Raw genomic sequence first — 23,410 nt, forward strand, 5'->3', positions numbered from 1 at the left:
CTCCCAGATACAGCGTACAGAAAACAAAAGGCACAGGATGGTTCGCAACAGCCTATCTTTTGAGTTAAAGGGGGGCGGGCACTACATTAGGAAAAAACTCAACCACCAGTCAAGGAGTTACTACACGGGAGGAAAGCCTGGAACGCTTCATGTACTTAACCCTCCCAGCCTCCGCGGGACTTGGGGGCCGGCGGCGGCACCCACCCCTGTGCGCTCCCCGCGCCTGTATGCCCCGAGAGCCCAGGCTGACACGCAGGCCCGAGGCTGGGGTGTGCAGGTGACCCGGTCAAGGTTGCTGCCCTCAGAGCTCACGGTCCAGAGGGCTGACCCGCAAACAGGTCCCAGATGTGGCGTGAAGGCGATCCCGAGCCGGCCCCGAAGGATGGGCGGGGCTGGTGGGCAGGCGTGGGGTGCCCCAGACGGCAAGTCGTGGGACCCGGGGGTGCAGGCCACGGCCAGGGCCCTGAGGGAGAAGCCAGTGGGTGGTGGTGGGGCCCTGTGGTCCCCACACAGCCCCCCGGGCTTTCAGGGCAGGCACGGGGGCTGACGGGGCAGCAGAAGGCCTGGGTCTCTGCTGAGGGGATGGGGGGTGTGGCTCATGGCAGCAGGTGGGGGTCCTGAAAGTTGAGGGAGGTGACTGAGTGACCTCTCCACACCTTGCGGCCCGTCACCAGCTTGTGACGCCGGGTACCCCCTTCCCCCAGTGACGGAGGCCCTCACTGTGCGGCCGAGGAGGAGCTTCAGGGGCTTTAGAAGCAGGGAGGGGGCGGTTGCCGAACAGCAGAGGCCAGCGCCTCTGGCCGAGGGCCAGTCTAGTGCCCTGCGCCCCCGTCACCTGGCTGACCCGGATGAAACCAACCCTCAGGGACATCAGCCCCTTCCTCACCCCTAGAGCAATCTCTGGGGCTCCCCTTATGCCCACACATCCCCAACACATGGCCTGTGGGGTTTGGCGCCCCCAGGAAGCAACACCCAGAGAGCATTTCAGAAGTGGGGGCAGTAGGCCAGTCAGGGGCAGGACAGGCCCAAGGGTGTGGTCAGCAGCCAGAGGGTCCAAAGGGGAAGAGCCAGAGGCGGGAGGGTTCTGAGAAGCAGAGGTCAGGCCTGAATTGGGCCCATGGCTCCCTGGCAAGTGAGAGCTGGTGGAAGCAGGTGGGAACAGGTGGGAGGAGGTGGGAGCAGATGGCAGGAAGTGGGAACAAGGGGGAGGAAGTGGGAACAGGGGGGAGGAGGAGGGAACGGAGAGAAACAGGTGGGAAGGGGTGAGAGCAGGTGGGAGCAGGTGGGAACAGGAGGGAAGAGGCGAGAGCAGGTGGGAGCAGGTGGGAACAGGTGGGAGAAGGTGGGAACAGATGGGAGGAGGTGGGAGCAGATGGCAGGAAGTGGGAACAAGGGGGAGGAAGTGGGAACAGGGGGGAGGAGGAGGGAACGGATAGAAACAGGTGGGAAGGGGTGAGAGCAGGTGGGAGCAGGTGGGAACAGGAGGGAAGAGGCGAGAGCAGGTGGGAGCAGGTGGGAACAGGTGGGAGAAGGTGGGAACAGATGGGAGGAGGTGGGAACGGGTAGGAGGAGGTGGGAGCACATGGGAGAAGGTGGGAATAGGGGGGAGGAGGTGTGGGCAGGTGAGAGGGAAGAGGCGAGAGCAGGTGGGAGAAGGTGGGAACGGGGGGAAGAGGTGAGAGCAGGTGGGAGCAGGTGGGAACAGGACGGAGGAGGTGGGAGCAGATTGGAAACAGGTGAGAGCAGGTGGGAACAGGTGGGAACAGGTGGGAACAGGTGGGATAGGAGAGGTCCAGCCCTGGGGGGCCCAGGCCGGGCAGGAGGAACCCGCAGGTGAGAAGGAACCAGTGGGGGCCCCTGGGGGGGCCATCACAGCATCGACCGGGAGAGGGCAGTGCGATATGAAGGGTGAGGGCCCCTCTCCCCCACCCCGCACTCAAGAGGGAGGAAGGAGACGAAGGCTGGGAGGGTCTGGTTCGACAGTGCCTGCCTGGTGACGCAGGGACGGGAGCGGAGACGTCTCCACAGGCACCGTGAGCTTTTCGCTCGCAGGCAACCCAGCAATTTTCTACCCACTCTGTTTCCAAAAACGATACTTATTTCAAATGTCACCGGGCCGCAGTCTGGTCCCTTTCCCGCGCAGCACCGCCGGCTGGCTACGGCAGCCCTGCCCTGGCGCGGGGGGAGCAGGCGCGAGGGGTGGGGGGGAGAGCGGGACCTCCACCCACCCCTGACCATCACCTGCCTGAATGAGCAGCGTAATCAGACAACATTGAGGGGCAGCGGGACGTGGGCTCAAACCCCAGAGATGAATTCTGCTTGATTACACGCACGCTGGAGCGTTTACAGGGAACGCGGCAGATGTTTGCAATTTGCTTTAAAATGCATCAAAAAAGTTAAAAAGATTGACGGATGGCAGAGGGGCGGCAGCACAACACACGTCAAGTGCTCGTGCCGGGACGTGGGTGGTGGGTTAGGGTCTGCACCGTGCAACTCGCTGGTCCGTGCTGTCCATTCCAGAACGCTCCTAAGACGCCAGGGCAGTGCGTGGCCAGGCCGTCTCGGTGCCCTCGGGGCGTCCGGCCTGGGCCAGCCTCCCCCGCCACCGTGGCCCAGAGCTGCCGCGCGTCCGGCCGCCTCTCGACGATGCGTGGGGAGCCGGTGCGGCTCGTTGCCATCAGTCCCCAAGTCTGGCCCCTCAGACACACAAACGCCGAAGAGCACGTTTGTCTCCTTCGAGGGAAGACACGGGACGGTGGCGTTATTAACCACAGTGGCAGCGGCGCTGGCCGTGCTCAGCTGGCACGGGAGGCACCCCGGCTGGGCGCTCCCCCCCGAGGTCGCCGAAGTGGCCCTCCAGAGACCGGGCCCACAGCCTCCACCCTCCACGGAGAGCGCCGAGCAGAGTCAGGGCGGACGAGACCAGGGTGCTGTTCCTCCACCGTTCTGGTTCTGGGAGACCAAGGCCGGCGCAGGGGCACGTGGGGTGGGGGCCCAGGCAGGGAGGACCAGGGCTGCGGCCGCCGGCCATCCTCGCTCTGCGGGCGCCGACGCGCCACGAGTGTGTCCTGGAGCTCCCCGTTCCCGCGGCCACGCGGAGAGCGCACACCTGCCCCGCTTCCGGCCCAGAGGACGCGGCGCGTGTCCGACCCGCTCGGTAGCCAGAAGGGGCGTCGGTGACCCAGGCCCCCCCTCCTCCCCCCCCCGCTGGAGGTCCGCCGCCCTGGGCTGCATCAGCGGTGCATCGGGACCCAGAGATGGTGGGGACAGCCCGCGGCCCCGTCCGGGCTCCCAGAGGGCACAGGGCAGGAGGGGCACGCCCGGCTCCGAGCAGGAACGGAGCTCCGTCTCCTCATCAACCAGCTGTGAACTAATTACAAGAAGTTCTAACTAGTGGCTCCCTCTCTGAGCATATGTTCCCAATTAAGGCAACTGCAGCTGATTTTAATCAATCTTCCGTGAAGCGGCCCATCTCGAAGCCTCTCCGCGGAGGGAACGAGGGCACGGAGGGGAGGGTGTCTGCACGGGAGCGCCCCGGCCGCACCGCCGTGCCACCGAGGTCCCCCCGCCCTGCCGGCCGCGGCCGGGCCGCACTCCTGAGCTTGGCCCGGGGGAAGGCGGGGGGGGGGTCGGCGCCTCCCGAGCTCCGGCACAGAGGTGAAGGGGTGAGGCCTTCGCCCTCACGGTGGAGAAGGCGGGAAATGGCAAGAGATGGACGCGGGGATCTACCGAGGGCCACGTGGCGTCAGACGTGGCATGCCACCTCCCCGGAGCCCCACCTGGGCATCGCCATCCCGAAGTCCTGAAGGACGTACCCGATGTGCCGGGAGCTCAGATGGCAAAGCCCGACACGTCCACGACCACCCGGCCAAGGCACAGGACGGTGTTCTAGCTGAGGACCCCACGACGCCCCCCGTACCCACGTGTCCGAGTCACCCTCGGGCCCACTCGGCCACCGCCTGGACCCCAGCCAGGCGTGCGAGTTCTCCGGGTCCACTCTGGGCGACGACGCGACCGCCCACGCTGCTCCGACTCGCCGCCTGCGTTCCGGTCTGCCCCGCGGGGGGCCAGGTTCCAGGACGGGCCCGTCTGCCTACGTCCTCCACGGGGCCCCACGCTCACGGGGGCTCTTCGTGAGCTGGACGAGTGGACGGCGTCCGGGTTGGACGGGAACTGCCACCAGCAAAGCCAGCGTCCAGACCCCCTGGGACGGTCAGCTCAGCCCCAAGGTGCCGACCTCGCTTGCCCACACCACTGCGCAACAGACCCGGGTCGGGGCAGCCGGTGGCGGTGGGGGGAGCAGACCGGGGGGTCCTCAGAGCTGAGGCTGGGCACCTGAGAATGTCAACTGGCTGTAGGGACGCGGCCCCGCGGCCACGAGGGAGCTGGGCTCCGAGCCCTCTCCCGCCGGGTGCCCTCGGCCAAATTACAGACCCCTCCTCAACGGACGCTTCCTGCTCGGAGGACTCGCGTCCGAGGACCGTGGACACAGAGAGGCCCATGCGGCACAGTGACCGTGCGGCAGAGGCCGGTGCCAGTTGTGACAGCCGAGACGAGCAGCCGGGAAACGGGGATCCTGGCAGGCCCCGCATCACGCCGGCCTTCTGACAGGAGCCTCATTCGAGGCGCCCTCCTGGATTCGTGCCGGAACCGCGAACCTGGGGAGAGGCCGTCACGGACCTCCTTGTGCTGTGGTGTCTGGAGGCAGGACACGGGCGCTGCTGTGGGACGAGCAGTCGGTCCCCCGACTCGAAGCAGTGGGAGGGAACGGGGCGCCCGTGAGGGGCCGCGGGACACCCACCTGGTGCAGAGGCGGTGGCTGCCTGTGGCTGTCTACAAGCCTCTGCCATCCCTGCCCCGGGGCCGTGGCACAGCTCGGGGAGCACCGCCATGCCTCCGCATAAGCACCCGAGCCCCCGGCGTGATGCAAACCTGTCTCCACACGGTGCCCCCCCCCCCCCCCCCCGACAAACCTGCGCTGTGCCCCACCCACGCCCACAGGCAGGGACGCGGAGGCCGCCTGCCCCCTGTGGGCAGGAGCCCAGCCCCTCGGCCGGGAGCGGCCCCAGGACCTGCGCGTCTCCCGTCAGGGAGCAACACTGGAGATGGGCGAGCAGCGGACTCCCCGTCTCCCAGGGTGCTGGGGGCAAATGCCCTCGGGCACAGCGCTCGCCAGCACCTTGCCTCAGCAGCCCCGCCTACGGCACGGCAGGCTCCCTGGGAAGGGCCTGGCAGGCCGGAGGCAGGAAAAAGGGACGTGAAGGATTTCAGCCAGCCTCACTGCGCCCCGACCCCGGGAGCCCGGGGAGCCGTCAGCCCCGATCACAGGCTGTGCCCGAATGAACACGCGGGAAGATGCCCACCCGCCCTGCTCCGACAGGGCCTGGCTGACGGGCCGCCCGGGCCGACCTGCCAACAGCCCGGATCTCCCTTCGGAGGCCGCGGCCCAATCAGAGCGGTACGGGTCCCAGAGCTGAGCGCCGCCAGCCGCGGCTCCCGGCACCTCGCTTCATCAGACTTGTCACTTCCCCTGGCTCCAGGAAGCGGTAATAAAAAAGAGATTTGATTTGCCTCTAATAGGTGTCAAGATAGAATCAATGGCCTGTCCAAAATCTGGGTAATCACGAATCTGCAGGTTTCTTGCCACGGAGCAATTCAGACGGGAGCATAAAAACGAAAAACAACGTAAAGGTGGGCCGGCGTAAACAGAGCTGTGGCCTCCTGACTGCAGGCGGCGGGCAAGGGCCTGGGCGCACACCCGACCAGAGACCAGCCACGGGCCACGGCCGGTGCAGGGAGGGGGCAGGAGGACTGATGGAGCACGGGGCCGGGGCCACGGCTGGGACACCCTCCCCGATGCGCTCCGAGCACACGCCCCGGTGTGAGGGCATGCGTATGGGGGTAGGTCGCGGCTTCGTGCAGTCTGGTGAACCTGAAGATGGGACGTCGGCGGGAGGGGGGAAAACCCGGAGGGCAGGGAGAACCTGTGGGGGAACGCCGCGTCCCGGGGTAAGCCCCCGCCAGTGGCCGCCCGCCGGCACGCACCTGCAGGGTCAGCCGCTCGAGCTGCGCCTCCAGTGTCTTCTTCTCTTCCTCCAGGCGGCTGCGTTCCCCCTCCAGCTCCTCAATCTTCAGCCTGCAAGGAGAGCCAGACCGTCAGGACGCACACCGCGGCCCGCGCGGCCCCTCCTACAGACAGGGCCCTGCCCGGAGGGTGGGGGGGTGTCACGCTCAGGCCCGGGGGCGGGGTGGGGCCTGCACGTCCGTTCTGACGAAGGGGGGTCCCCACGGACCACAACTCGAGGGGGCAGGACAGATGGGAACCTGCACGCGTCCTGTGCTCGTCGGCCCGCTCCCAGGACGCATGACCACGTATCGTAGAGGACACAGAACCACGGGGTCGACCCGGAGGGAGACATGGGCTGGGGAGGGAAGCTAACTGGGGGGAAGCAGGCTCAGAGGGACCGTGCAGGGTCCCTTCTCCCTCATGGGCCCGGACTCCAAGGCCAGCGGCCGACAGAGGCGTACGGCAGGTTTCAGCTCACGGTAACTAAGTGCCTATTTCTGTCTTCATTTCCAGACTTTAATTTTTGAAAAGCACTACATTCACATGATTTGGAAATAAGTAAGTTTGTCCAGGAAGCAGTGCGCAGCACGTACATAGGCTAAGGAACAGGGCCTTCCCACTACTAACCAGCTGGAGTGGAAAACTCACATTTCATAGATTATTCAGGAAGGTCTTGGCTCGGGAGCAAGAGATAATTATCTCTAGACAGAGAAGTGCTCCAAGACGGCCTAGCAAATCACACAAGATCAGAAAGGACCAAAACTCTTTCCAAGAAACCTAATTACGTCTCTGAAAAAAGCTCGGGAAGATTCATATGAATACAAAAACATTCAGAATCAAACAAGCCAAAATTTACAATGTCTGCCAACTAATCAAAGACTACTAGGCATTAAAAGAAGCAGGGAAATATGACCCGTGATGAGGAAAATAGTCGATCAGTTGAAACCCACCATGGGCTGCAGCATTAAGTAGCATCCAAGGACAGTGAAACGGTTATTGCAACCGTCCGCTGTTCAACAGCTCAGCACAGAGACGGAGTCACGAGCAAGACGGCCCCAGTTCCTGGAGGGGTGAGCCCCAGCGCCCGAGACCACAGACACGCTGGGCGGGCGAACGCCAGAGCAGACTGTGCAGGAGGAAAGCCTACGCACCGGAAGACCCCAGAAAGAAACGATACAAACCAACACACAGAACAAAACACCCAAAACGATCCCAAGCGAAAGAGAGAGGAAAAGGGATATTTGAGGCTGACGAGACGGTCACCGAGGTGTGCGGGGCAACTTCACAGAGCACAGCGGCCGCCTGGGTGGAGCCCCGAAGGAAAGGGCGGGAGGCAGACCCTGGGAGACAAAGCGTCAGCTTTGATGACGAGCACACACAGATCCGAGACGCTCGGCAACCCCCCAGCACAAGACACACGGGAAACGGCCCCAGTGCACCCAGTAACCTAACGGCTCAAAAAGCCGCCAGCGGAAGGGAGAGATGTCACGTACAGAGGAATAAAGTGGACTTCTCATCAGACACAATGCAAGTGAGAAAGGGAAGAAAAAAGTTTTAAAATACCGAAATAAAAAATACCAACCGAGAATTCAACCGCCAGTGAAAATGATCACAAACAAAAGCAACATAAAGATGTTCTCAGACAAGCCACACCTGCAAGGACTCGTCACCAGCAGACCCGCTCCCCGAGGGGGTCAGGGGAGGCCCTTCTGGCAGGGGGGCAGGGACGCCAGAGGGAGACACGGGTCCACGTAAAGGAGCGAGGTGCAGCGGAACCGCGACCGCGTGGGCCAGCGTGTGGCTGTCAAGGACGCTTGATGTCCGGCTGACATCCGCTACCCCGTGTGTCTCAGGCGTCCAAGAGTGACTGTGCTATTACGGACACCACCAAATGCTTGCCGTGGTCGTGGTCTGTCGCTGCACAAAGTCACCACAGGATCACCAGCCGCATGTCACAACCCTGTGCTGTAGGTCACATCCCCGTGACCTACTATTTTATAACTGGAGGTCTGTACTCTGAATCCCCTCTATCTCCCCGCTCATTATCTAGGCGTCTGTGCATTTCTTCTGTTTTTTTAGATTCTACGTGGGAGTCAGATCACACGGCATTTGTTTTCCTGTCTCAGTTCACTCAGCACCGTACCCTCTGGGTCCATCCACGTCGTTGCAAATGGCAAGATCTCATCCTTCTTTATGGCTGAGTGATATTCCACGTGTATATACGCCACGTGTTCCAGCCAAGATATGAAAGCAAATTGCTATCTTTTAACAAGATCAGTTGCTGAAACAAAACTAACAAAAACGTACTGGGGTCTAAGATAAAAATACAAGTGGAATGCGTGACACACGTAGCAGAGGCCGGAGGGGAAAACAGACGATGTAGCAAGGAGGCTGTGTGCCTGACGGTAGACCATCGCTCGTAGGCAGACTGTGACCAGCGGGAGGTGTGCACCATGCACCCCGCAACAAGCCCTAAAATAACAAGGAGTGACAACCGGTGAGCAAGAAAGGAAATAAAGTGAAATAATAAAACACACGCAACGAGTTAGAAGCCAGGAAAATGGGAAACGAAGAGGAAGGGACGGGACGGGGGGACGGCAGTAAGGTGACAAGACAAGACCCCGTCGTACCGGCTGCCACAGGACACGTCAACAGTCCACACACCCAGTTAAACGCAGGCTACCCACGCGGACGAAGCAGCAACCCCCCGTTATGTCACCCCCGACACGAAGCGGCAAACGGACGTGAGCCGCCAACACTGGGAAAAGCAACAGAGAAAGCCGGAGAGGCCCCTAGAACCACAGAGAATTTCAGAGCCAACAGCGGCGCCAACGAGGGAACTTTGTGATGGTGCGGAGGCCGAGTGGCCAAGAGAACAGTATCGTCCGGAACACCTACGCGCTAGGGAAAGCCCTTCGACAGGTGCAGCAACCCCGGTAGAAACACACACAGAAATATCCAAGCCCGCGATCGGAGCCCGAGATTTCGACGTCAGTCTCTCAACAGCTGATGGAACGATGAGCAGAAAACCCGGAAGGATGAAGTAGACAGGCGCTGGACCCAAGCACCCCGCGGCAACACCGTGACCACGAGAGCAGAGGGCACGGCCCTCTCGGGCGCACACACAGGTTGACCAACACAGACACAGGCTGGCCCACGCAAGGAGGCTCAACCTACTGGGAAGGGTATTAGTCATTCAAAATCTCTCCTGCGACCAGAATGGCGCTAAGTGATCCACGCAAGGACACCCGGGAAACGCGACTTACAGCTGCACGCAGGAACACGGAGCGTGCGGGGCTCGACCCGGAAAACCCGTCCGAGACCCGCCCTCTGACAAGCACGAGGTCGTCGGCCGAGCTGAGAGGCGCTGACGTGGGCCCAAACGCGAGGGGATACACGGGGTCGTGGCTGAAAGGCTCCCTTGCTGGGATCTCACGATTCCCCGCGCTGCCCTAAAGAGTCCACACCGACCCAGTCAAACCCCACACGTTTCTTCGTACAACCGGACAGCTGATTGTAACAATCGTGGGGCAGTGTCACAGCCCCGGAACGCCCAAAGCAGCACCGGGGAGAAGGCTGGAGAGCTAACACCCCATCTCAAGAACTGCCGTTAAGTCACGGCAACCAAAACAGCACCGCCCTTGAGCCGCACCGACGAAACACAGCAGGGCCCGGAAACAGACCCCTACGTGCAGACGACGTATTTTGATAAATAGTCGAAGGCAATCCAGTGTAGAAGGGGTGTCTTTTTAACAAATGGTGCTGGAGCAGCTGCGCGTTCGTTTTTCTAAAGGCCCTAAAATCTGTATTTTGTACAATATAAACAAAACTAACTCAAGATGGAGATATAAACCCACACATAAGTCGAAAAAGGGTAAAATTGCCAAAAAACGTAGGGGGAACCCTGTGAATCACAGCTACGGTATCCAAATCACAATCAAAGAAGAAAACAGGTAAGACTTCTCTTTAAAAGCCTTCCTGAAGACAATGCGGTGACACGCCGCAGAATGGGAGGGAATATTCGCAAAGCAAGTAAGTCTCCGGCAAAGGACTTGCGCCCACAATCTGCAAGGGACTCCGCAGACTCAGCGAAAAGCAACCAAGTAAAAAAACGGACGGTACTTGGAACACTTTGCTAAACCACATGCCAGACGACGACAAGCACAGGCAAAGATGCTCGTGTCGTCAGTCGTCAGGGAGACAAAATTCAAACCACCACGAGCCGCAGCGCACCTGTCAGGATCGCGGTGAGAGAGGCGGACGGGCCCAGGGCCGGCGAGGAGTCAGTGGTGGCGGGGACGCTAACTGGTGCGGCCCCCTGGAGACACGCAGATCCACAGAAAACGGCCACGTACACGCGCCAGCCGTCCCACGACCAGGTGGTGTCCCGCCGCGGTCTACACAAGGACCTTCTCTGTAACGTCAAGCGGCTCTGTTTACAACAGCCGCGAGCCGGGGGAGAGTGAGTGTCCAACAAGGGCACACGTACGCGAACAGTCCCCGGCCGTAAAATGGACCACGGCACAGATGTGTGTTCGCAGTAAGGCAGACACGGAAGGGTGGCCACCGCGTGACTCCATTCATATTCAACTTCACCAAAGGCCAACCAGTCTCTAGGACTGAGAGCACATCAGCGGCTGCCTGGGGAGGAGGAGGAGGGATGGGTTCCAGCCAGACCAGAGGAAAGGTTGAGGGTGACGGACAGGTCCGCCACCTTGAGCCTGGTTGGCACAGCAGGGTGTGCGGGCGTGTGCGTGTGCAAACGTCGCACTGTGCGCTTCATATTTTTAAAACTTTTTTAACGTTCATTTTATTTTTGACACAGAGAGGGACAGCATGAGTGGGGGAGGGGCAGAGAGAGAGGGAGACACAGAATCGGAAGCCTCGAGATCATGACCTCAGCCGAAGCCGGACGCTCGACGGACTGAGCCACCCAGGCGCCCCACTGCGCGCTTTAAATGCGTGCAGTTTGCCGTACGTCCGTTACACCCCAAGAAGGCTGTGAAAACACCTGCTGACCCCACGCTTCACACCTGAGCGAGCACCGCTTCTCTGCCGGCTCGGGGCATCTCCGAGGGACAGACCTGGAGGCGTGAGCTGCCCCGCCCCAGGGAGGTGTCCCCAGGGGCGTGGGGCGGGCCTGGCACCCAAGGCCACGTCCGGGAAGCCGCCGTCTGCGGGCAGGACCCCTGCACGTCAGGGGCAGGCTGCAGGAGAAGCCCCGCCGGGCCCCGATTAAAACCGGACGCTTCGGACTCTGAAGGCTCGTGAGCAAACGTTCTCGGGGGCTAAATTCAAATAAGCGGGTGCACGCAGCTGCAGGCCCATCAATAAAATGGCTTGGGATCCATCCTGCTGTCAGAGAACAAACCCGCATGAACGACACTCGTTTACGTGTCTTCAGGCGGGGCCCCTCCCCTCCCCCCGGCCTCCTCTTGAGGCGAACCGCCACCCTGCTGAGGGAGAAAACGAACCCGCGTGCGTTCACAAGCTCACAGGGCGGCTTCGCCTTCAGATGTTTCGAAGCGATCGGCTGTGGCCTAAGTTTCTCGAGACCGACTGGCTCCACGTTCTCTAGACGAGGAGGGCGCTACATAAACCGAACGACATCCCAGATGGCTTCTGGAAAAGACTAAGCGAGTCAAAGCAGGGTGTGCGTGCGTGCGTGTGCGCAACGGGCTAGGATGAGGTAGCTGTCAATTGTTCTCGCTGGACTAAAGGGTAACGGTGGGGGGAGGGGTGCCGGTGGTCGGGCCCCCCAACGGCCTGAAGAAGGGACAGCCAGTGGCCCTGGAGGACAGCTGGAAAAGCACGCGGCCCACGACGCACCATCCAGGCTGAGCGCCCCCAGATCCCACAGCCGACGCACTGCCTGCTGCTTCCTCCCTGACAGGCCCTGACCATCCACTGGGGACTAGGCCACCACACTGTCACCGCAGGCCTCTCCGTTCCCTCTGTCACACGCCCTCCCCGTGTTCCCAGCACAGAGCCAATGTTGGGCCCCACGGGCAGAGGGGATCAAGTGCGCAGACAGCAACCATCCCCGTCCCGCACTAGGAGGCTGGAGCACGGAGAGGGCGATGGCCCTGCTCCGGACTCATTCAGACAAGGAGGGGGCGTCCTGCTACGGATTGAACGTCTGTGTCTCCCCACATTCTTAGGTTGAGGCCCCAACCCCCGTGTGATGGAGCGTGCAGGGAACTAGGGTCAGGTGAGGTCACGAGGGTGGGACCCTGTGACGGGCTAAGTGTCCCGGGAAGAGCGAACCCCGAGAGCTTGTGCGCACTGTCCCCCGGGGGCGAGCGCCTGGTGGGAAGGCGTGGCCCGCAGCCACAACAGTCCTCTCCGGCAACAACCACGCGGCACCGTGGCCTCAGACTTGCGGCCTCTGACAGAGAGAACGTAAATGCCTGTTGCTTATGCCACCCGGGCTGGGGCCTCCGCTGCGGTGGCCCGAGCACAGAGGCAGATTTGGCCCTTAGGGGCGGGGGCCCAGTGACAAGTCCCTGACCGTGGGGACACGGCTTTGGAGCCGGTGATAGGCAGAGGCTGCGGGGAGCTTGGCTGAGCCACGTGCCTGTGTCGTGCGGAAGGCAGCACCGGCACGCGGCTGTTCAGCTGAGATTTCCGAGCGGAGTGCGGAAAGGGTGGCTTGCGACTCAATGCAAACGAAGGACGTGCGTCAGGAAGGAAGTGCCAGCATCCCGTACGGACCCCTGGTCTCATGTGACGGACCCCTGGTCTCATGTGACGGGAGGGCCCCACCCCTGTGCCCTTCCTCCCTTCAGCCGAGAACCTAGGTCTCCCCATGACACACGTGAGACATGCCCGGCCTGGGGACCGTCCACGGCCACCTGACCAGTGCTGCCAGGGTCACGAGACACAGAAAGATGGGGACGCTGCCCAGGAGCAGAGGCGGCAGGGGTGACCAAACCAAGGCAGGGCCTGGACCGGACGTCAGGGGGCAGACAAAGTAGTGCCGAGAACGGAGGGCGTCACAGGCTCACGGCAAGCAAGCCATGGGAGCGGAACACACCGGTGACAAGGGAACACAGGCAGGGCTCGGCTGAGCTCTCTGTCCTACTCTCGAGAGCTTCCGGCAGATCGAGCTCATTCCAGCAGCACCTGGGGGCTGAGCCGGCGGAGGGTCCGACTCTGCTCAGGTCACAGTCTCATGGTTCATGAGTTCAGGCCCCACGTCGCGCTCTGTGCTGTCAGTGTGGAGTCTGCTTGGGATTCTCTCTCTCTCTCTCTCTCTCTCTCTCTCTCCCTCTCTCTCCCCACCCAATATAAATAAATACACTTAAAAAAAAAAACTTATTCCAAAGTGAACGGTTGGCACGAAGTCACCCTGGACAAGATACTTACTGTCTCTCCCTTCCTTCACCCATAAAATTGGGATAATAGTGCAAACTGTGTACTTACAGTTTGTTTTAAGAATCCAATGTGTCACTGCAAGTAAACTATTTAAAGCTGTGCTTGGGCAGGTAGTAAGGGCTCACGAGAGAAAAATAAAACAGAATGGAAGGATGGAAGGAGCAAGAGGACAAGTCCAAGCGGTCGTGTGCAGGAGGCTCTGGGGCAGGTGACCAGACGACTGCCTGCCGGGAAAGGGCTAGGACACAAACGCAGGGGCGCACCTCCGAGCCACCGCGGGCTCGGTCCCAGAACACCGCAGTAAAGCAAATGTCACAATAAAGCGAATCAAATGAATTCTTTGGTTTCCCGGTGCACGTAAAAGCTAGGTTTACAACACACTGCAGCCTACTCACAAGGCGGTCACATCAGGTCTGCAAAAACGCACAGGCCTTAATTAAAAATACTTTATTGCTCATAGTGCTAACCATCGTCTCAGCTTCAGTGATTATAACCGCTGATGACCAATCATACTACACATAACGATGAAAAAGTCCCAACTATTGCGAGAATGACCAAAATGTGACACAGCCACGGAGCAAACACATGCTGCTCGTTCGCCAGGACACAACCACGCTAACCGTACTTCCTCCTTTAGAAGCAGAGCTGCGCCAGGCACGAAGCACAACGCGGCAGAATGACGGGGGAGCGCGAGTGCGGCTGGACACGGCGATGAGCACGACCCACGGGCAGGAGGGCTGAACAGGACCATCCGCCGAGTGGATCTAACAGGAACTGGTACAACGCACCAGCCAACGACAGCACAATCCTTCTCCGGGACAGACCACATTTGGGGCATGTAACAAACCTTAACAAATTTTTTAAAGTGGCATTACACAAACTACATTCACAGACCACAAGGGAATGACACCAGATGCCAGTAACACGACAGGAAAATCCCCAAACGTCTGCAAATCTAACAACACACATCAAAACAATAGGTCGTTTAGCAAAACGACTGAGATTATAAACTGCGTTTAGCTGAACGAAACGAGAGCACAGCATCCAAAAAGGTGGCACGCGGCTGAAGCAGTGCTCGGAGCGAACTCTGTAGCCGTGAACGCTCATATTACAAACCAAGATCTCAAATCAATAATCTAGGCCTCCACCTCAAGAGACTAGGAAGAAGGAAAGAAAATATACCAGGAGCGGGCAGAAGGAAGGATCCACACGGAGCAGAAATTAACAAGACAGAAAACAGAAAAGCAAAGAGAGAAAGGGGAGAAAGCAGACACCAGTTCTGTGAAGAAGCCTGTTGAACAGCGAACGTCTGGCAAGGCTGCAAAGACCAGAGAACATGGAGAACGTGACGTAATAACGTCAGGAAGGAGAGGCTCCCGCTGTGGGTCCTGCAGACAGAACAGGAACTGTGTACAGCATCACACACAGGCCCTGACAACCTACATGGGACGCACCAATTCTCCCAGGTACCCAAATTCTCTGAGACAAATTACCCAGCCCATGTATTTCTGTGACTGGCGGAGGGATGACATCGTGAGCGAAAAACCACATGCGACAAGGACGCCCGGGTGGCTCAGTCGGTTAGGCTTCTGACCCTCGATTCGGCTCAGATCACGATCTCCACGGTTTACGAGTTCAAGCCCGCATCGGGCTCTGCACTGACAGCGCTGAGCCTTCTTGGGATTCTCTCTCTCCCCCTCCCTCTGCCCCTCCCCTGCTCGTGCTGTCTCAAAATAAATAAAAATATTTTTTACAGATTAAAAAAAAAAAAAAACCCACACACAACAGAAATACCCAGCCTTAGATGGTTTGCCTGGGTGCAAACTTTTAAAAAGGAAGCAATGCCAGATCCACACATCCCTTCCAGAAAACAAAAGAGGACGGAATACTTACTAACCCATTTCACAAGGTCAGTATTATGGTGATAAAAACCAGACGAGAACAGTGCGAGAAAGCTGTAAGGCCAGGATCCCTCATGAGTACAGACACAAAAATCATCAGCAAGAAATAAGCAAGCTGAATCCAGCAATATGTAAAAAGGATAATGCATTAGGGGCGCCTGGGTGGCTCAGTCGGTTGGGTGATCTACTCTTTTTTTTTTTTTTTTTTTTAATTTTTTTTTTTTCAACGTTTTTTATTTATTTTTGGGACAGAGAGAGACAGAGCATGAACGGGGGAGGGGCAGAGAGAGAGGGAGACACAGAATCGGAAACAGGCTCCAGGCTCCAGGCTCCGAGCCATCAGCCCAGAGCCTGACGCGGGGCTCGAACTCACAGACCGCGAGATCGTGACCTGGCTGAAGTCGGACGCTTAACCGACTGCGCCACCCAGGCGCCCCTGGGTGATCTACTCTTGAGTTAGGCTCAGGTCATGATACCAGGGGAACGGGATCGAGCCCTATGTGGGGCTCTGTGGGAAGCGTGGAGCCTGCTAAATATTCTCTGTCTTTCTCTCTCTCTCTCTAAAGTAAAAAAAAATTAAAAAGGACCATACGTTATAACCAGGGAGGGTTTACCTAGGGTGTCAAGCAGGTTTAGTACTGAAAAATAAATCAATATAATCTGCCATGCTGACAGCGTAAAGAGGAAAAACCACATCGTATCAATCAATTCAAAGAAAAAAACAGAACTTGAAAAAATTCAATATCCATTCATTTCAAGCCAAGACTAGAAGTGAGCTTTTACATCCTGATGAAAGACCTACAAAGGGGGTGCCTGGGTGCCTTGGTCAGTTAAGCGTCCAACTGAGGCTCGAGTCATGATCTCAGATTGAGAGTTGGAGCCGGTGTCAGTCTCTGTGTTGACAGCTCGGAGCCTGGAGCTGCTTCAGATTCTGTGTCTCCCTCTCTCTCTGCCCCTCACCTGCTCACACTTTGTCTCCCTCAAAAATGAATAAATGCTAAAAAAAAAAAAAAAAAAAGACACCTACAAAAATCCTACATTATTTCCAGTGGCTTCAGACTGAACATCTCCCCACATCCAAGACCAGGAACAAGGCGAAGGCGTCTGCCCTCCTCACCCCACAGCAACATCACACTCGAAGTCTCAATCAGCACAAACTGTAAGTGGAGGAGACCAAAGGCATACTTCTTGGTGAAGATGTACAACTAACCAAGTTCACAGACAACAGAATATCTATGTAGAAAATCCCAAGGAATTAAACACAATTAAGCAAACAAACAAACAAAAACCCTCGCAGAACTGATAATTTAGTAAGGTTGCAGGCTGTAAGATGAATAACTAAAAAGTCAATCATTTCTATGTGATCAAAAAACAAAACAAAGCAAAATTTAGAACAGATATAAGAAAGACATACTTGGGTCCAAATCTATTAAAATATGCAGAACCTGTATACTGAAAGTACAAAATGCTAATGTAAGAAACGAAAGACCTAGGTAAATAGAGATGCATACCATGTTCATGGAGGGAGGACCCAGCATGGTGCAGAATCAGTTCTTCCCAAACTGAAGGTGTCCACTTAACACGATACCAATTCAACTCCCAGCAGGGTTATTTTTGTAGATAGAGCCAAACTGTCCTAGCATTTCTTTGGAAATTCAGAGGAACTAGAATAGCTAAAATGATTTTGAAAAAGAAGAATGAAATTGGAAGAGTCATACCACCTGATTTAAAACTTGCCATAAGACTGTGGTCACCAGGAAAACGGCGGTGAGACAACATGCGGATCAACACGGACACAGAAACAATTCAGTGGAGGGACGCCTGAACATCTTAAGGTAAAGAATAAAATAAAATAAATAAACGTTGACCTAAACTTCACATCTCATACAAAATTTAACCGAGCGTGGATCAAGGAGTTGAACGTAAAATGTAGAATTCCTGTTCTTTTAAAGGTTTTATTAAGATGAAAAATCACACTACGGACTAAGAGAAGGTAGTTCCAAGTCACATTTGACAAATATGTCTGAAATGCATAAAGGACTCGCAAAATTCAAAAGTAAGTTAAGAAAACAAAAATAAAACTGGGTGAAAGATGGCTAAAATATCTGAACAGACATTTCACCAAGGAGGATAAGCAGATGGCAAGTAAGCAATGAACAGATGTTCAACATCAGCGCCCATTTGGGAGCCACGTGGGAAACCTACGATGAGACACTGCACACCTGTGGGACAGCTGGCATTAAAAATACCACCAACACCAAGCACAGACTAGGATGTGGGTATTTCTGTTCAAGGAACTGCCAAACCATTCTCCAAAGCTAAACATTACCCAAGGTATTACCCAGAAATGTGACACCTGGGTATCTACCCCAGAGGAAGGAAGACTGAGGGCCCCCCCGGACACAATCTACACACAGCTATTTACAGCAGGCTCTAGTCAAGATGGCTCCAGATTGGAAAGAGCATAAATCCCCGTCAACAAGTAAATGGATACAGTCTTTTTTGAAGAGCTGTGGGGCATCCGCAGAGTAGAATGGGACGCAGCCACACAAGGGAGCAGCTACAACCAGACAGAAAATGAGCACAGAAGCAGCACACGTGGATAACACTACAAACCAACTAGACCAACCACAGGGTGCGTGTCCTTGTCAAGTGCACACGGGATCTCCTCCGGTACAGACCACGTGTTAGGCCACGAAACAAGCCTCAATACGTTCGATTTATTAATTTGGTGGAATTAATTCAATGGAATTGAAGTAAGAATCAATAATGGGAACAAAAAATGGAAAACACATATGTGGCAACAAAACAACACAGTCTTAAACAACCAACAGGTCAGAGAAGAAATCAAAGGAAATTAGAAAAGACTTGGAGATGAATAAAAACAAGACACGAGATACCCACACTTAGGGGGCACGGTGAAAGCAGTGCTCAGAGAGGAATTTGTAGCCCTAAATGCCTACGTTAAAAAAGAAGAGACTTCAAACCAATAACCATAACTGCCTTCAGGAAATAGAAAAAGAAGGGCTTATTACACTCAAAGCTAGTCGAAGGAAGAAAATATTAAAGATTAGAACAGAGATGAATTAAGTAGAGAAGAGCGAGAAAATCAATAGAGCCAAAAGTTGATTATTTGAAAAGATCAACAAAATTAACAAAACTTCAGCTGAAATGACTAACTGAAAAAAAAAAAAAAAAAAAGAGAAGACTCAAATTATTAAATCAGAAATGAAAGACAGGACCCTACTTCTAATTTTACAGAAATAACAAGGATTGCCAAAGACGACTGTGGACAACTATACATAGATTAGATAAGCAAGACGAAACAGACAAGTTCCTAGCAATTCACAAACTACCAAAACTGACTCAGGAAGAAACAAAAATCTGAGCTGACCAACAACCGGTAAGGAAACAGAAGCGGTAACAAAACAACAACAATAAAGCGTAGGGCCAGATGGCTTCACGGGTGAATTCTCCCAAACATTCGCAAGGGAATTAACACAATTCCCTTCCAAATTCTTCCAAAAAGTTAAAGAGAAGAAAACTCTCCCAAATTCATTCGAAGAGACCAGCATTATGGTGATACTACAAGCCAGGCAAAATACCACAAGGAAACTACAGGTCACTGACCCTTATTGAACAGAGGGGTAAGAACCCTTAACAAGACACTAGCAGACTGAATTCAGCACCATGACCATGTGGGATTTATACCAGGAATGCAAGGTTGTCTCAACATGTGAACATCAACCAGAGCAATACACCCCATTAACATAATGAAGGGGAAAAAAACCCACATGATCATCTCAGCAAATGTAGAGGAAGAGAAAGCATTTGACGAATCCATCAACACTCAACCAACTAAGCACAGAGGGGAACTTCAACATGAAAAAGGGCATTTTTGAAAAAACCCAGAACTACTGCCAATCTCAACGGCACAAGGTTGAAAGGTTTTCCCATAAGATCAGAAATAAGACAGGGATGCCCGCTGGGGTGCCTGGGCAGCTCAGGTGGTTAAGCGCCCGACTCCTGATTTCAGCTCAGGTCACGATCTCATGGTCTGTGAGTTCGAGCCCATGCTGACAGTGTGGAGCCTGCTTGGGATTCTTTCTCTCTCCCTCTCTCTCAAAATAAATAAACTTACAAAAGAAAAATAAACAAGGATGCCAGCTTTTACCACTTCCACTCAATATACTACGAGAAGTTCTAGCCAGAGCATTTAGTAATAAAAAGAAGTATAAGGTATCCATTTTAGAAAGGAAGAAGTAAAACTATCTATATTTGCAGCTGCCACGATCTGGAAAACCCAAATAATCTGAAAAACCAACACTCATTAGAGGTAATAAATGCATTCAGGAAGCTGCAAGTTACAAAATCAATATGCAAATTCAGTTATATTTCTATCTACCAGTAATTAAGAACCTGAAAAAGAAATTAAGAAAACAATTCCAGGGGCACCTGGGTGGCTCAGTCAGTTAAATGTCTGACTCCTGATTTTTGGCTTGGGTCATGATCTCAAGGTTCATGAGTTCGACCCTGCATTGGGCTCTGTGTGACAAGTGAGGAGCCTGCTTGGGATTCTCTCCCCTTCACTCAAAATAAATAAATAAACTTAAAAAGAAATCAATTCCATTTGTAACAGTGTCAAAAAGAACAAAATACTTAGGAATTAATTTACCCAGGGAGGTAAAGTTTTATATACTGAAAACTGCTAAACATTGTCAAATGAAATAGGAAAAAAAAAAAAAAAAAAAAAAAAAAAAAAAAAAAAAAAGGCAAGCCAAAATAAATAAATAAATAAATAAATGGAAGGCATCCCATGTTCATGGATAGGAAGACTTTAGTGTGGTTAAGATGTTGGAAGAGTCCAAACAATCCTGAAAAAGAACAATGAAGCTGGAAGATGACGCTTTCTGATTTTAAAACATACTAGAAAGCAACAGCAGTCAGAAAAGCCAGTGTCAAAAGATTCCGTATCATAGGATTCCATTCTTTGGCCAGTACTGACAAAAATGGAGAATGTGGTTGTCACGCGGTTACAAAGGGGATTTTGAGGTGATGAAATTATCTGGTTCTCTGACTAGGGGGTGATTAAACATCACGGAATTGTACAACCCCCCACCCCACAAAAAGGGGAATTTTACTACAGAACAATTTTTAAGGTGAAATACAAAACATCTCCTGGTAACATTCTGCATTTTATTGGGATGGTGAATGCACGCACGTGTGCACTTCTGTCAAACATGCCTACGGCACCTGGTGGGGGTGAAGGTGTGGGGAGTACTTTTATTTTGGACTTTCTTTAGAAGTGAAGGCACACAGTGGTAATAAAAAAGCAGACTGGCTCTTATTTGGTGTCATTACTGTTTCAACCTTGTCCAAAGAGAACACAGCGTCTTAGACCTGCACCCTGGTGGGCAAGTGCACTACCCCACCCTGCTACTCCACCAGCCGTACAACCGTACATTCTTCTGTGTGTTCCTCATGCCTCTGTAGAACCGTGGCTTCTCAAACGCTCGTGGACTGTTTCTGGAATTCTGCAGGCTAACGCAGAGAGGGCACAAGGTGCAGACAGAGCCCGGCCTACAGAAGGCACCGCATCAGCATGAGCAGCTTTGAGCACAATTATTACCACCACTACCAGAGCCAGGAGCCATCCTCACTCTCAAAACCATGATGCATCCGAATCCTAGACGCGAGCAGACTCCCACAGTCTAAATACTGTCAGGCTTCAGAGACCCAGAAAACACGCTTGCACGCGTGTCAGAAAGTGGGTATCAGTTAACGCCTGTCCATTGTGGCCTGTTTTTTGTTTTTACATTTACTTTTGAGAGACAGAGAGAGGCAGAGCACGAGCCGAGCCAGGGAGGGGCAGAGAGAGAGGGAGACACAGCATCCGAAGCAGGCTCCAGGCTCCGAGCTGTCAGCACAGAGCCCGACATGGGGCTTGAACCCAGGAGCCGTGAGATCATGACCTGAGCCGAAGTCAGATGCTCAACCGACTGAGCCACCCAGGCACCCCCCCCTTGTGTGGCTTGTTCTTAATGGCTGAAAATTTGAAACAACTCAAGCTCTAAAAGTGGGTTAATTAAGTATACTTTGGAACAAACCATGCCTTAACATTTATAGTCTGTAAAAACATGGGAAAGTGTCATGTCATCAAGCAGAGAAACACGGTTTGAACGAGGGGCTTGCTTCACTGTTTATAAAACAGCAAGACTCGAGGTAAAGCTGAGGGTTCCAACAGACATGTGCGTGCAGTCTCCCAAAATCTTACTCAAACGAGACTCCATGTTTTCCTTACTTTTCTTCCTCAGCTTTGTACTCCCAAGGGGACAAAGAAAATAAAGGAAGGGACAACATCAAAAAACCTTTAGAAGCTGGAAAGCAGACGGAGGAGTGGTAAACAACTCAAAAGCTCAATCCTAGGCCAGTGGAGGGAAAGCCAAGAAACTTCTCAGGAGTCTCAGGACTGGGCATGACCAGTAGTCACTTCTAGAGACGGAGAAAATAGGGCTCCAGCTGGAAGATTGCTTGGAGGTGTGTGCGTGTGTGTGTGTGTGTGTGTGTGTGTGTGTGTGTTAACTTTTCAGGAAATAATCAGAGGACTTGCCAAACACGTACAAGGAGGCTCTTCACTTAGTCTCCCTTGATGGTGACAAGTGGAACCAAATACAGTTCGATATCAAAGCCAGGACCACTGACACTGGAGCGGCCCCAGAGGCTCACACTCACTGGCCTGCGTGAGATCCTGGACGTGCACATCTGTGTAGCCACCACGGCCAAGACGCAGAGCTGGGTCAACACAGAAGGCCGCTCACACCACCCTCTCGCAGACACCCGCACACGCCTCCCCCCAAACCCCAACAACCCCCTCTGATTTCTGGAAGAGACTGCATAAAGTCGACATTAATTAGTCTTTAAGGGTTTAGAATGCTCCACAGACACCATGTGAACCCGGAAGTATCTTCCCGGGAAGCATCTTAGTTATGAATTCCATGCGTTGATGCTTCTAAGACTGTGCAGATTATCTACTTCACGTGGTTGAATCTGGGAAGCCTGCGGTCTTTGAGGAAGTGGACCACCGCTGCTAAGGCAACGAACCAGTAAGCATAAAACCATGTGTAGAACTCCCATCATACCCCTCAGGTGGCTACGGGATCTAGCCACGCCTCAGCTCGTTCCTGATCTGGATGACTACCTTCTCTTTCCACATCGGTCTGTTTTGCTAGGAGCTTATTAATGTTATTCCTGTTTTTCAAAGGACGCTTTGTTTCAATAATTTTCTCTGCTGTTTTTCTCCCTTCAATTTCATTACTTTCTGCTACTTATTATTTCTCTGTTTCTGCTCCTTTGGGGCTTATCCTGCTCTTCCTTTCCCCAGGTCCTCAAGTTGAAATAGATATTAAAGACCTCGTCCCTCTGAGCGCTATCCACTTCCACGGTACTGAGGGAGCCCTGTCTCGTGGATTCTCGTACGCGCCTCTCCGTGACCACTGGGACCACTGGCTTGTGTTTACTTCTCCTTCCAAACTTCCTTTCTCACACGCGGGCCATCTGGAAGTGTGCTACTTAATGTGCAAGCGGGAAGAGACTGTCCTACTGTCTTCCCTTCACTCCTAGTTTGAGTCTGTTGTGGTCAGAGAGCGGACTCCGTACCTGATTCTTCCGAGTCTGTTCACGACCCCGGGCGCGGTCTGTCTTGGTGAATGCCCAGCGCCCTTGAAAGGAGGGTCCCGCTCCCCGGGACCCTGTGGCTGGCGGTGACGTTGAGTTCCTCCATGACTTCGCGCCGTTCCTTCCGGCAGTCTCGCCTTCGGAGCAGTGCGGAGCCCTCGACCGCGAGCAAGGGTGTCTGTTTCTCCCGCGGCTTCTACCTTCTCTACCTCGCTTCGCGCTTTAAGCCCCGCTGTTGGGTGCAAACACGTTTGGGGAGAGCACGTCTTCCTGGTACACTGATCCTCACATGATGTCCCTTTTTGTCCATGTGATGTCCCTTCTTTGCACTGAAGTGTGTTCTTCTGATGTTGATGAGTGTGGCCACGCCCACCTGAAAAAAATCAATGCT

General features: G+C 54.6%; 1 protein-coding gene across 7 annotated transcripts in view; it reads right to left on the reverse strand.

Annotated features, from left to right (window-relative positions):
• MAD1L1 (mitotic arrest deficient 1 like 1) overlaps positions 1–23,410 on the reverse strand; it is a 318,460-nt gene that overhangs the window by 85,792 nt on the left and 209,258 nt on the right. For all 7 annotated transcript variants that reach the window (XM_058712035.1, XM_058712036.1, XM_058712034.1 and 4 more), the window contains one exon: positions 6,046–6,136. In XM_058712035.1, coding sequence (XP_058568018.1) covers positions 6,046–6,136 — 91 coding nt within the window. The remainder of the gene's footprint in view (positions 1–6,045; positions 6,137–23,410) is intronic.

The sequence above is a fragment of the Neofelis nebulosa genome, chromosome 18, assembly GCF_028018385.1.
Source record: "Neofelis nebulosa isolate mNeoNeb1 chromosome 18, mNeoNeb1.pri, whole genome shotgun sequence".
Lineage (NCBI taxonomy): Eukaryota > Metazoa > Chordata > Mammalia > Carnivora > Felidae > Neofelis > Neofelis nebulosa.